Genomic DNA, 12,333 nt, shown 5'->3' with positions numbered 1-12,333 from the left:
AAAGTGTCAGCAACCTGTACAGATAATGAACTGTGAGTTTCATTCAGACGACTGCGCTTAGAATGGGTTGTAATCAGAAGGCATTTCGATTTCCTGGCATTAATTCGCATATGATTCGTAGTAATCCAATTTGAAATAGGAGTGATATCTTTTCGTATTGCATCGTTAACATCACTAATGCATTTACCCTTTGCTAACATTGTTTGGTCATCTGCATACATATGTAAAGTAGAAGAATCAACGAATAAAGACATGTCGTTCATAAAAATCATGAATAAAAGAGGGCCTAAAATTGAGCCTTGTGGAACGCCTACTGTAACATCATGTCTAACAGAAATACTACCCATGTAGTCAACAACTTGCTGGCGATTTGCCAGATAAGAGTTAAACCAGTTAACAGTACATTCAGACAATCCGTACAAAGATAGCTTTTTCAATAAAAGGTCATGATCAATAAGGTCAAAGGCCTGGACAAGTCAAGTAGAATCACGCCATTAAGAAACCCATTATCAATATTTTTCAAAATTTCATCAGTTAAACGGATTAATGCCGTTTGACAGGAGTAGTTCTTTCTGAAACCAGATTGCGTGTCAAAAAGCAAATTAGCAGTAGAAAAGTACCCAACAATGCATTGTGGACATGTCTTTCCAGTATTTTGAAAGGGCAGGCAAGATAGAAATAGGACGATAGTTTAACATGTCACAAATATTGCCTGTCCCTTTATAAAGGGGAACAACCCTTGCACACTTAAAAACATTTGGAAAAGTACAATGCTGTAGACTCATATTGAACATGTGAGTGAGACGATTTGAATTACTGAAGCACCAATTTTTAAAAGCTTGTGATTGACATTATCAATACCTGTAGATTTCGCTTGCAACAATGACAAATAAACAAAATCGCATGTAATAGGAGGAATCTTAAAAGTGGGTAAATCAACCAATACACCATGAACAAAGTTTTGTAATCTTTCAAGATTCACAGAATCAATGAGATTGTCTGTATTCTGAGTTAGGCCAACAAAATGACTATTAAGGTTGTGTGGATGGAAAACCAGAAATGTTGGGATAGACAAGAAGAGATATATCTTAGCAGTCAGAAACAAACATTGATCGATTGATCGATTGATCGACCAATCAATCAATCAATCAATCAATCAATCAAACAAACACAAACAAACAAACAAACAATTAATCAATCGACAGACCAATAAGTTTGCAACATAGTATCGTTCGCTCTTTACCCAAATTTAACATTCACTATTTTGAACTTGCTATCGCAAATGTTGTGTATTTCTGCTGATTAACAGAAGAGGGCGCTCTGATATAAAGACTTGTCACGCCAGTAAAAGTCCCATTCTGTGGTCGTCGTTGGCAGCCATGATGCCGTTTTCAAAATCTCTGCGTTGTGTTTTTTATATAGTAAATATTTCGCCCTCTTACCTCAATTTATGGCACGCCATACCTATGCATTATGATATCCCTTTATGTCTAATATGTCAACAATTGTAAGTGGGTTTTTGCTGTGTTCGTTCAATGAAAAATGTTTCCTTTGTTTTGCGGTTTATGATTAATCAGTCAACTTATTTATTTATTTATTCATTTCTTATTCATTTATTTATTTCATAACCTCCTTAGCCATAAGGTAACCTTGATAACACTTTCATTTAAAAAAGAACGTACTGTTGATTTTTTAAAAGAATTTTAAACTATATAATAATTATAATATAGACACAGATTATGATGTATGAATCATATGACAAGTAATAAGATTTATATCTGACATTATCAAAATTGTCAACAATATATGTTAAAAAGTACAAAATACTGAAGTATACGTACCATTTGACTGAGAGAGAGAGAGAGAGAGAGAGAGAGAGAGAGAGAGAGAGAGAGAGAGAGAGAGAGAGAGAGAATGACGTATAGTCTCGGTAGATAGTGTTATGTATTTAGTAGTCTTTTTGACATATATTTAATAATTTCAGATATAAATTATATCAGCTGCAGAATGATTCATATGTCATAGAAATTTGACAAATTGTAACACTTTGAAAGCTGAAGAAACGGTATGATTAGCTTGTGTGCCCCATCTGTTTTACACAGCCCCATCAACCATTGTGAGATCTATTATATCAAACGCGCGCCTTGCTGTCGTTCAAATTTGCTTTCGGCGGCGACTGGTGTACTGGTACACATAAACGTCTGCCTCTTCGCGAAGAATGTCAATAATTAGATGTAAGAAATATTTATTGAATAAACGGTCGTGGAGACACCGGGCACTGCAGACAAGCACGTACAGGGGTTAAACTCAGGCTGTGGACGGGGGTTGCCAGGGAGAAATGTGGATACAGTATCACTCGAGCGATGTGTGCATATTTTTCTGTCGCCTTTGACACGTTACATGCCAGATTTGGAAGTTAGTGATGGGAAGTTAAAACTGCCGAGAAGGGACAACATTGCAGTTACTGTCATTTACTGCTGTTTACTCACTTTGTTTTTAACAATGCGAAGAATAGTTGGTCTGCTCAGCTACATATTTTCTGCTGTCAGATGCAAGCCACCTTTTCAAAACACGAGTTTGAAAACATTTTAAAAAATTCCGCTTCGAAATACCTATGGCCCTGGACAAATAACAATATCATTTACACAGGTCATTCTGAAGCAGGCAGCAGTTAGTTTGAAATAACAGAAAGATCAACATGTCGGAATTTGCATACCTTCGCACAGGATTTATTAATTGCCAATCTTTGGTTCGGAATTTTCCATTTCAGCTGCTGTATGATTCATATGTCATAATCTGCGTGTCTATTAGGATGTTTACAAGTTCTTTTAATTTGACAAATTGTAACACATTGAAAGATGAAAAAACGGTATGATTAGCTTGTGTGCTCCATTGTTCTTCTGTTTTACACAGCACCGTCAACTATTGTGAGATCTATTATATCAAACGCGCGCCTTGCTGTCGTTTAAATTTGCTGTCGGCGGCGACTGGTGTACTGGTACACATTAAAGTTCTATTAGCTGTATCTTCTTGCGATTTTTCCGTTAGTTTTGATTGAAATGATCACTGGCTCATGTTGAATAGCCTGTCAAATAACAGAGAATCGCATATTATTCGGAAACATTACGTGCCCTACAACTAAATAACACGTGATTTTACAACGAAAATTTCAATTTTTGTCCAGACAGAAATACAAACTCTGTTGACACGCGGATTGCAACGTAGGCATTCTTCTGCACCTGCGCGAGCCATTTACAGCGATTTCAAAATAAATATTCATTACTTATGCCCTGTACTTACGTCGTAGTCCATTGTCCGAGCACGTTGCGTAGCCAGATGTCTGGCAATCCACGACGCAAAGTTGTTTTGATCCCGCAATAAACGTGAACTTGTACATCTGGCGTGATCGCGGCGTCAACATTATCTGCGTTCTCCCCATTACGCTGAGCATGCCAGACGTCAACAAACGAGCTCGAAAATTGAATAAGAAGGTATTCTGAAAATGTCAAATACTGAGGAAAAATGCGCAAATATTCAAAATAAACAGGTTAACTGACTGGTCAGCTATAAAAAACAATGAAATGTTTATGATCAAAAGTTTTTGAGATGCGCACATTTTAACAAATACAGAAATTATTAACATTATAAATATAAGACCAAACTATTTTTTCAGGATGGGACAGGTTGGAAGTGAGGGGTAAGAGACAAAGGAACTCCTATTGCTGTATGTGGATGCAGCCAAACCATTTCATTTACAGCATACTTATTCACTGTGTTGTGTTCAAGTTCCATATTGTACTGACTGTCATACAAGGATAGCATAAGCAAATCAAATCAATTAGAAAGGATCAATGCTGTTGTTTGGATTTTGCTGAACATGGCTGATTTAATATTTCGCCCTATATATTTGGTATCCAGCAAAGGCATATTTTGATGTAAAGTCAAAATTAACACTACATTGCTGACAATATATGTTATCGTTTCTGCATGAACTTTTCTTTTTTAAATTATAGTATAGTAGTACTTCGAACAGATTAACAATTATCGTGATGTCAACCCATAATTTTACATCATAAAGACTGTAATTCTGCCAATTTTTTTTTATTTTCAGTCATTTTATAAATTTTGCACTGCCCAAGATATTTGAACAAATTACAATGTGTTGAATTTGTAAACTCAAAGAATAAAATTCCTTTGGTCACAGATTAAATTATTTTTGAAAAGAATTTACTCTTAAACACTTTTAGCATATATTCTTTACACGGTCATGTATTTCAAGAAAATATGCCTATTAAAAACAGTAATTTCTTCACTTTCAATTTTTTTTTAATACTATGACAAATATCAGCCATGAGGTTTTACAAACAAAAGACCAGATAAGCGTTTTTCATCATTTCCACAGGACTCTTTGGAAAATCCATTAAAAACAATTAAAAGTGACTTAAAATGATCACTTGGTATACATTTAATTTACAGATACCAGGTTGTGTATTTCACATGCACTCAGGTCAGTAGGGAAGTGAGTCATTACTATTTTGGACTGTTAATTCTTATTTCTGAATTATTTAACTTTTTTCCACATTGAACTATCTATAGGCAGTTTATACTGTAGCTTAGAATTTTTTTGATTGATGTATTTAATCATCTTTTGGGGTCTTTGGGTCCATATCCCACCTCATGCCCCTACATCATCAACTATTTGGGCACAGTCCCTCATATGAAATTGTACCACTTTCTAAAAGTGACTAATAAGCCCGTTGAGGCTTGGTGTAATGTCACTAGTCACTATAATAAATATCTATCTATCTATCTATCTATCTACCAACAACTCCATGCCAACAACCAATTACCTGACCTGGCCACACATTAGAGACGGTACAGCGTCATTGACGGTATTTTTTTTTTATTTTTGACCGCCCGCCCTGCCCGAGTATTCCTCTGGAGATGAGAAACAAAAATTAAAAAAAAATAGAAAATAAAAAAAATATTGTAAAAATAATGAAGTAGATTTATATTTCCGAAAATGTAACCTTCTATAATTCGCACTGGGTCAAAAGTCAGTTTTTGGATAAATTTTAAGATAGACCACTGATCTTACGATAAAAACCAATATCAGAGTCTCTCCATTGTCTGTAGAATCGTCCTGTAATAAAGATATCGCGCAATCTCACCAAAAGAACAGTTCAAATGTTTCATATCCTCTCTAAAGATTTCTGGACTCAGATTTATTCTACTCATCGCTTCCTTTTTATCTTTCGACCTTGTTAAGTACTGCCGTAAATAGGTGTGTACGGTGTAGTAATCTTTCCACCAATCAAAACGCCCCCTGGATGTATGGAACGAGTCTCTCTTCTACGTGAATCAACTCTGGAAAGTGAATGGCTAACGCATTGGGGAACTTAATTGAGTCACATGACCAACATTTTCCGTAGTATAATTGATAGCCACAATAAAAAACCTCTAGAAATATCGAAGTCTGACTAGCCATCATAACCCCGTTGTTCATGAACTCCGGGTGTAAAGGCTGTTCCCTGCCCATGACAAAATCGTATCATGCACTCTGCCCCTAGCACAGGACAAAAGCTATTTAAGGTAACGAGAATTCAATTAGAACCAAATAATGATTTACAAAGACTTATGACGAGACAACAGTAACAAAGTTTGAATAAACGCGAAAATAAAACTCAACAGTTGTCTTGAAAATTGTCAAGTCAAAAGTCTGACACATTTCATGCATATACCTTGTAGAGACTAGGGTCTATGCTCATGTTACCCATTGTCACCTTATCAGGTGACCAGGCAAAATAGGCTACAGACACAAGTATTTTGCATGGACGTTGCCCCCACACTGACCTGGAACGGTTTCACCACACTGACGTCAGGTGGTCGGACATATTGGTTTTCACAAACACGGGATACTCCAAGCGGAGCGACGGAATACACTGTTTTCAACGAACCACCACCACCAGATCACTGCGGCTTCTTTTGTTGTGAGTTTCTGTGATCGGACGTCTTCGGACGACTCAAGTCAGGAGTAAGGTAGGGTCACTTACAGTCTTCGTAGCGAACAGTTTTAACACAAGGAAGTACATACTGGCTTCTAAAGAAATGCTATCACGATGAAATAAAAAAAAAAACACTTCGGCCGTAATTGGCATTACTGCTGATATCAAATTCAACAAAATGGCTCGTATCCATAGGGATAAAAATACTTTTAGTAAAACAAGACCTGGGCAAGTATACTGGGCAAGTATGGCAATCACGTGATAAGACCTTGGCCAGTCCTAACAGCTTAGGACAAACTCTTACGCTTTAAAATACACTACTATGGGACTTCTTGTCTAATGAAAGAACTGGTTCACGTGACATGTAAATTTTTTTATTATGTTCTCACAACACAGATCATTTGAACTATACCATTATGAATTCTAGCGTTTCAATGACTCACCGTAAAGCAGTAGTTCAAAGTTTATCTTATCTACATTGTACAGACTAACAAAAAGGTTATCTCTGGTGACCTTTCCGCAGTAAGCTTATTTTGCATGAAAGTCAGGTAATAAAATTTTCAGAAGTAGGCCTGTAGTTTCGGTGTACAGTTCGTTGACGGTAAAACATCAAGCCTACACAATAAAATTTGCCACGTATCTTTATCAGAAAACTTTTACCGAACAAAAGCGTTTAGTAATCTTGGAGTAGACCCGTGGTTTGATATTGCATACTTACTTCTTTATAAGTTACTTAATTTATGAATATTGGTAACTCAAATAGAAGAAAAATAGATACAGTATGCGTAAACAATTCTGACTGATGGCTTTCGAAGCCAGGGTCGGTCTTTGACTGGGCATCCTGAATAGTTCTGCTCTTTCTTGTACATTATATTTATATCAATCCTATTTAAACTTCAGTATACAGGCGTTTTGATCAGATTCCACTGTAAGTTCATAGATTACTGGTATTCTGACGTGAGGAAAAATTGAATTCAATTGACAAGAGTGCCACTGAGACTGTTTGACTTCATGAGATCTATTACTTTAATAGAGAGAGAGAGCAATCTGATGTATTGAGACTTAGACTTTACAAATCGTAAGTTGAATTGAAACTGTCGTAAAGTTGTAAAAGCCAAGATCATATCAAGAAAACATGTAAACTAAAATTCTACAGATCATGCAAGTCAATGCTTTTTGGTCGAATCTACCTTGCAGACTGCATAAACTGCAGTGGTGACAGACAAGTAGCGTTAAAAAAATTAATAGAATTTTCATCATGTGATTTATTTTCAGTGTGCTTTTCCTTATAATTAAATTTGCATTTGATAAGCCTAAATCTGAGTTTTCCGATGTGTCACCCAAGTACGAAATATCAACAATCACAATTTAGGGAGTTTTTTATTTTATTATATTTATTTAGCACTTTAAAATACAATACAAACTAAATAACAAACAAACAAAGTTATTACGGCCGGGATGGGCCGGTTAAATTCAGGGAGGGGTCGGCTTAAATTGAAAACTGCAAAGGGGGAGGTTTGCATTTTTCAAACGGTACAGAATGGAGTGGATGGGGGGGGGGGTCACTTGATTTGCATAAGTAAACATCCCATCAGAACGCAGTTTCAGTGTTCAGAAACTTTCTAGGAAATAAAAATGATTCTCTTCATGATTCTCTGAAGTCATTTCACTGTAAATTTTATCTGTCAAATGAACACTCTACACTCTATACTGTTGTGTTCTTGTAAATTGAGGTCGCTTAGGGCAATGAACAATTCATATCAGCCTTTGGCTGAGGTAAGGCAATGATTAGGTGCAAGTTATATGTTAAGCTGAAACCTGGCAAACATTGAACGGCTCCTCTTGTACTCTTGCATAGCACTGCAGTTCATATCTGACCAGTTTTCGGGAGGGGGGGGGCGTACAAAACTTATCTGGCTAAATAAACATAAAGGCAGGAATATAAATGAAAACTTTCCATGATTTTGTTTTTTATGTCAATTAGCAATAGGGAAGAAATACATAAATATACCTCTAAAAATAAATATAAAATATGTGTATACAATACAATACTTTTATTAATCTGTGCAGAGAAATTACAGTGTCTGCTTCAAAATAATACAGCCACAAAAAGATAGTCAAATAGATACTTTACTATGTATACAATATAGTAAGGTATCCTCAGCCTTCAGGTAGCATTGTGGTATTGTGGCCAGAGTATTCCACTAGAGACCATGTTCTTGATCAAGCACTTTTGCCGTAGCTCATCACTTGCTTCTCCCAACACCAGGAGCGGTGGATACCTAGGCCTGTAAATTTACTATTTGATCCCTTCATGACCTTATATCAGTTATATCCTGGCATATTCGGTGATATGAGGGAATTCCATATGCAACATTTTCCTGTGAATAATGCATCTATGTGAAAATGCACAATTTCCCTTGGAAGTGAGACCCGGTGGAAATGTGGTTGAATGTTACAAAGTTTTCAATGTAGCTGATAGACATATATCAACAGAAATACCAGGATGTGCAGTCCAAGAAGGGATAACGGAAATGGCCATGTAGGTTTTGGTTCAATGCCTGTTGAGAAACACACGATATGTACATTATTTGTAAAAGAACTGGACAAATACTAGACTTGCTCAAAGTCTTGGGGCAGAAAAATATGAAAACAGAACAGCAGTCAGAAGTAGGCTGTCACATAGATCGTTTGGTGAACGCGATGGCCCACACCAGCCAGTAGGGCCTAACTGCTGCAGAGAAAAGCCAAGTCTAGTCTAAACAAATACTTGATTCATCATAGTCAGTCAAGCAAAAGGAACTACCGAGACAAAATCAAAGCAGTTACCTTTGATGTACTCAAGAGGCTCCCGTGAATTAGTGAATGAATAGAAAAACATGGAAACTCAGAGAAAGATGGGAAACTTCAAAATACGATAGTGACTATGACAGTGATATATTAGCCAGCAAACTTTTGCCAAGGAAGAGGATGATGATGTTGTAATCAATGCGCTGTAGAAAATAGGAAGCAATACATACAGATCTCACCCTTAGTGACCTTGTGATAGCTAGCTTCGCTACTGTAAACTCAATCCCTTTGTTAGTATTGACGATGTAACCAAACAGATAAAACTCATACTTACATCTGCATGTTTGGCTTACAGAAAAGTTGAGTAACAGCAATACTACTAGTAGAATGAGTGGCACAGCATCGAGTGGAAAAAGTGGGAAGCGGGATGCGAGTACTGGGGAAGGTAAGCATGCGTTGTCAATTTACTGCAATATGAATTGTAAGATTTCCAGTGGAGAACAGAACCGCAACATTGATCGCGAGAACGCATATTTGGAAAAGTTTGGACGATTTTCCAACTTGTACATGTGACTTTCTCAGTCCAAACATGTTGAAGGAATTATCTTTCGGCAGTTGTTTTAACATTAGATGGTAAAAGTAACTCAAAAAATTAATATTTTGATACTAATGGTAATAACTGTCATAAAAATGTAGGGACGATTATGTGTCTTGAATGTGTCTTAGACATAACAGCAGATATAGCTTTGGTATTTAATTCCATACGGCAGTTCATGCAGGATTTTAGAAATTATGGGACCACTTCACCTAATCAGTCATGTACATGCATATATACACCTAGCATAACACGGCCGGAGACATTTGTTTCGAATATTTGTACGTCTTCTGGTGAGCTTTTTAATTTAACACAGACCAGAAACTACAGCAGGCATCACACTTGATTTTATGTATGTATTTAGTATCAGATGGAGCTCTCTTATGCAGGAAGCATTTTAAACCATTCATTGGCGGTTTCAATTCTACCTTAAAGTTTGTTTTGATTTCATCTTCATTGTTTAGGTAATGCACAAAAAGAAAGTGAAGGATCTAAAGAAGCAACGGAAACAACACCGCTTCTTCAGAATGGTAAGTTTTGTTGTTGTATTGATGTTCTTTATTTACCAACAGGTAAGCTGTAACATTTCAGTGCTTATGCATTCAGAATGTCAGTTGACAGGCAGCAGTTCCGGTACTGTACACCAAAGATGACCGGTCGAGACAAGTGATGGGCTCAACCGGGGTTAATGTTTGCATTATCAGGTTTTAGAATATGTAAATGAAGATTTTGAGTAAGATCAGAGATACGTCTTGAACTCTCAAAGAATAAATGTGGTAAAACCACATATTGACTGGTGTTACGTGGCAGAAAACGAACGAAAGGATGAACTCAGTAGTTTCCGTGTAAAACGAAATTTATTACGAAAAATAAAACTACTTGCTTAGTCAGGGATAGAATACAAACTTTTAAAGTGTACAGACTACTTATCTCAGCTGGGACGGCAAAGCTCCAGTCTCAGAGTTGTAACAGTAAGTCGGTGAATGAACAGTCCTTTGGCTTGCAGGCTAGAAGTTGCACAAAGTCCACAGTATAAATCCAGCGTGGCAGTGAAGGTCTTAAAAAGTCTTGAAATTAATACTGCTGGAGTTTCCAAAGACTTGAAGTAACACACAAGAGACACGATCCCAAAATGTCTGACTGCAAGCTGTGCACGTCCCTATTTATACCCATGTGCTTACATAAGGGCATATAAGAACAATCTCAAACTTTTATTGACATGCTAATTGCTGTTCTAAAATTATCTCTTGCACAACTCAGTAAATTTCCAGAACATTCCAAACATGACTAATTGAATTCAAGGTTATGATGTTATTATAAAGGGCAGTAACATTGAGAATGAATGTTCTAGACTAATTAAACTCAGGTCATGATGAGCGTGCGAAGATGACCTATATAACACAGGCAATATTAGATTGACGTCACAATGTGTTTCTCTTCAGAATAACAGTTGTCATCATCTTTCGTTCCTGCCAGATATACATCTCGCATTTGGAGTTCGGTAAAAAAGCAAACACCTCAAATGGCCTTGATTGTCAAATAGCTCGTACGCTTGTATGGTCAATATCTGTGGCATAATTCTTCAGATCTGATAAAACCATTCTGAGAATAACTGATCTCTTTAACTTTTTTGCGTAAATTAATATAATTGCAGTAAATTTTCAAAGGGATTCGAACTCACAAAATATGCAAATGAAGTAAAAGGGCAAAATCCTGCAAATTGATTAAGTTCTGTAACCACAAGCTATATTTGGTTGGCAACTTAGATATGATAAAATTGTGCTGAAATTTTCATATTTGTTTTTAGAGGCAATTTTCCTGTTCTAGGTCAAAAATCTCATTCGCTCTGACAACTGTTTTGAAATAGTCTGTGCATAATCCAAGAACTCTGGTTTGTTCAAATTGTGGTTAAATTTTCATATTTATATTTTTGGGCAATTTTTTATCATTTTTGGTTAAACAAATATCTTCTCTCTGAAACTGCTTGGCAGATGGCTTGGAAACTTCATTCTCATAATCCTAGGGTTGAGCTCTGCTAGGTTTGTTCAAATTATGGTGAAATTTTAGTATTTGTTTTGGGAGGCACTTTTCAGCATATTCAGTCAAAAATATTTGTTTTTATGCTGGGGCAATTTTCTCCTTTTTTGTTCAAAAACCATTTTCTCTAAACCGTGTATTTGATTGCTTTGAAACTTGATATGCATATTACTGGGGTTAAACTAATTAAGTTTGTTCAATTTGTGGCGAACTTTACATATTTGTATTTAACATGATTTGAACTAATTTGGGATAATTGGATGGTGAAGTAATGCCGGATTAATCTGCAAATGTAAGTTTATCTGCTATTTACCTTTTAAGTCATGCACTTGTTTGTATGAGTAATTTGTAATATTACAACATTCAGCTATGGGATACCTAACACTTTTGAGAAATCTGGAAAAATCTGAAGATCCAATTATCCCAAATTAGTTCCAATCGTGTTATTTCTGGGTCTTATTTTGCTTTTCTTTTTTGTCTAAATACCTTCTTGAAAAGTTTGTTTATTGATTTGAAACTTGATATGACGGTTCATATGGAAGACATATCAGTTTTGATCAAATTGTGACAAAACCAGCAATATCGTATTTTTGTTAAAATGTTTGTTATTTTGATCCAAGAAGATGCTAAATATCTCTTTCTTGAATTCTCTAGTCCAAGTCTAAACTTTAGAACCGCTGCACATTCCACCCTTCTATTTGTTGTGTAAATACGTGCTCACTGTAAATGGGAATTTGTTTAAATAAAATTATCATTTACCAAAAGTATGTTAATGAGCAGCAAAAGTGTAAACTTGGTGAAATTTACATTTGAGTAATATGATTTGTAAAGAAACACAGCCAAAGCCAATGATAAGTTGTGTTCTTAAATATTACTGCTAGATGAATTGCCAAAATATTGTTTACA

At 36.0% G+C, this 12,333-nt stretch overlaps 1 protein-coding gene across 1 annotated transcript in view; it reads left to right on the top strand.

Moving 5' to 3' along the window:
* The first annotated feature begins 5,871 nt into the window (after nt 1-5,871).
* LOC139125559 (uncharacterized) overlaps nt 5,872-12,333 on the top strand; it is a 41,965-nt gene continuing 35,503 nt past the window's right edge. The window contains exons 1-3 of the mRNA XM_070691661.1: nt 5,872-6,039; nt 9,151-9,240; nt 9,855-9,920. Coding sequence (XP_070547762.1) covers nt 9,183-9,240; nt 9,855-9,920 — 124 coding nt within the window. The 5' untranslated portion in view covers nt 5,872-6,039; nt 9,151-9,182. The remainder of the gene's footprint in view (nt 6,040-9,150; nt 9,241-9,854; nt 9,921-12,333) is intronic.

Source organism: Ptychodera flava, assembly GCF_041260155.1.
Source record: "Ptychodera flava strain L36383 chromosome 3 unlocalized genomic scaffold, AS_Pfla_20210202 Scaffold_25__1_contigs__length_14229661_pilon, whole genome shotgun sequence".
In the NCBI taxonomy this organism is placed as follows: domain Eukaryota; kingdom Metazoa; phylum Hemichordata; class Enteropneusta; family Ptychoderidae; genus Ptychodera; species Ptychodera flava.
Note: the sequence above shows the minus strand (reverse complement) of the source record. Positions and strands in the feature narration are given on the sequence as shown.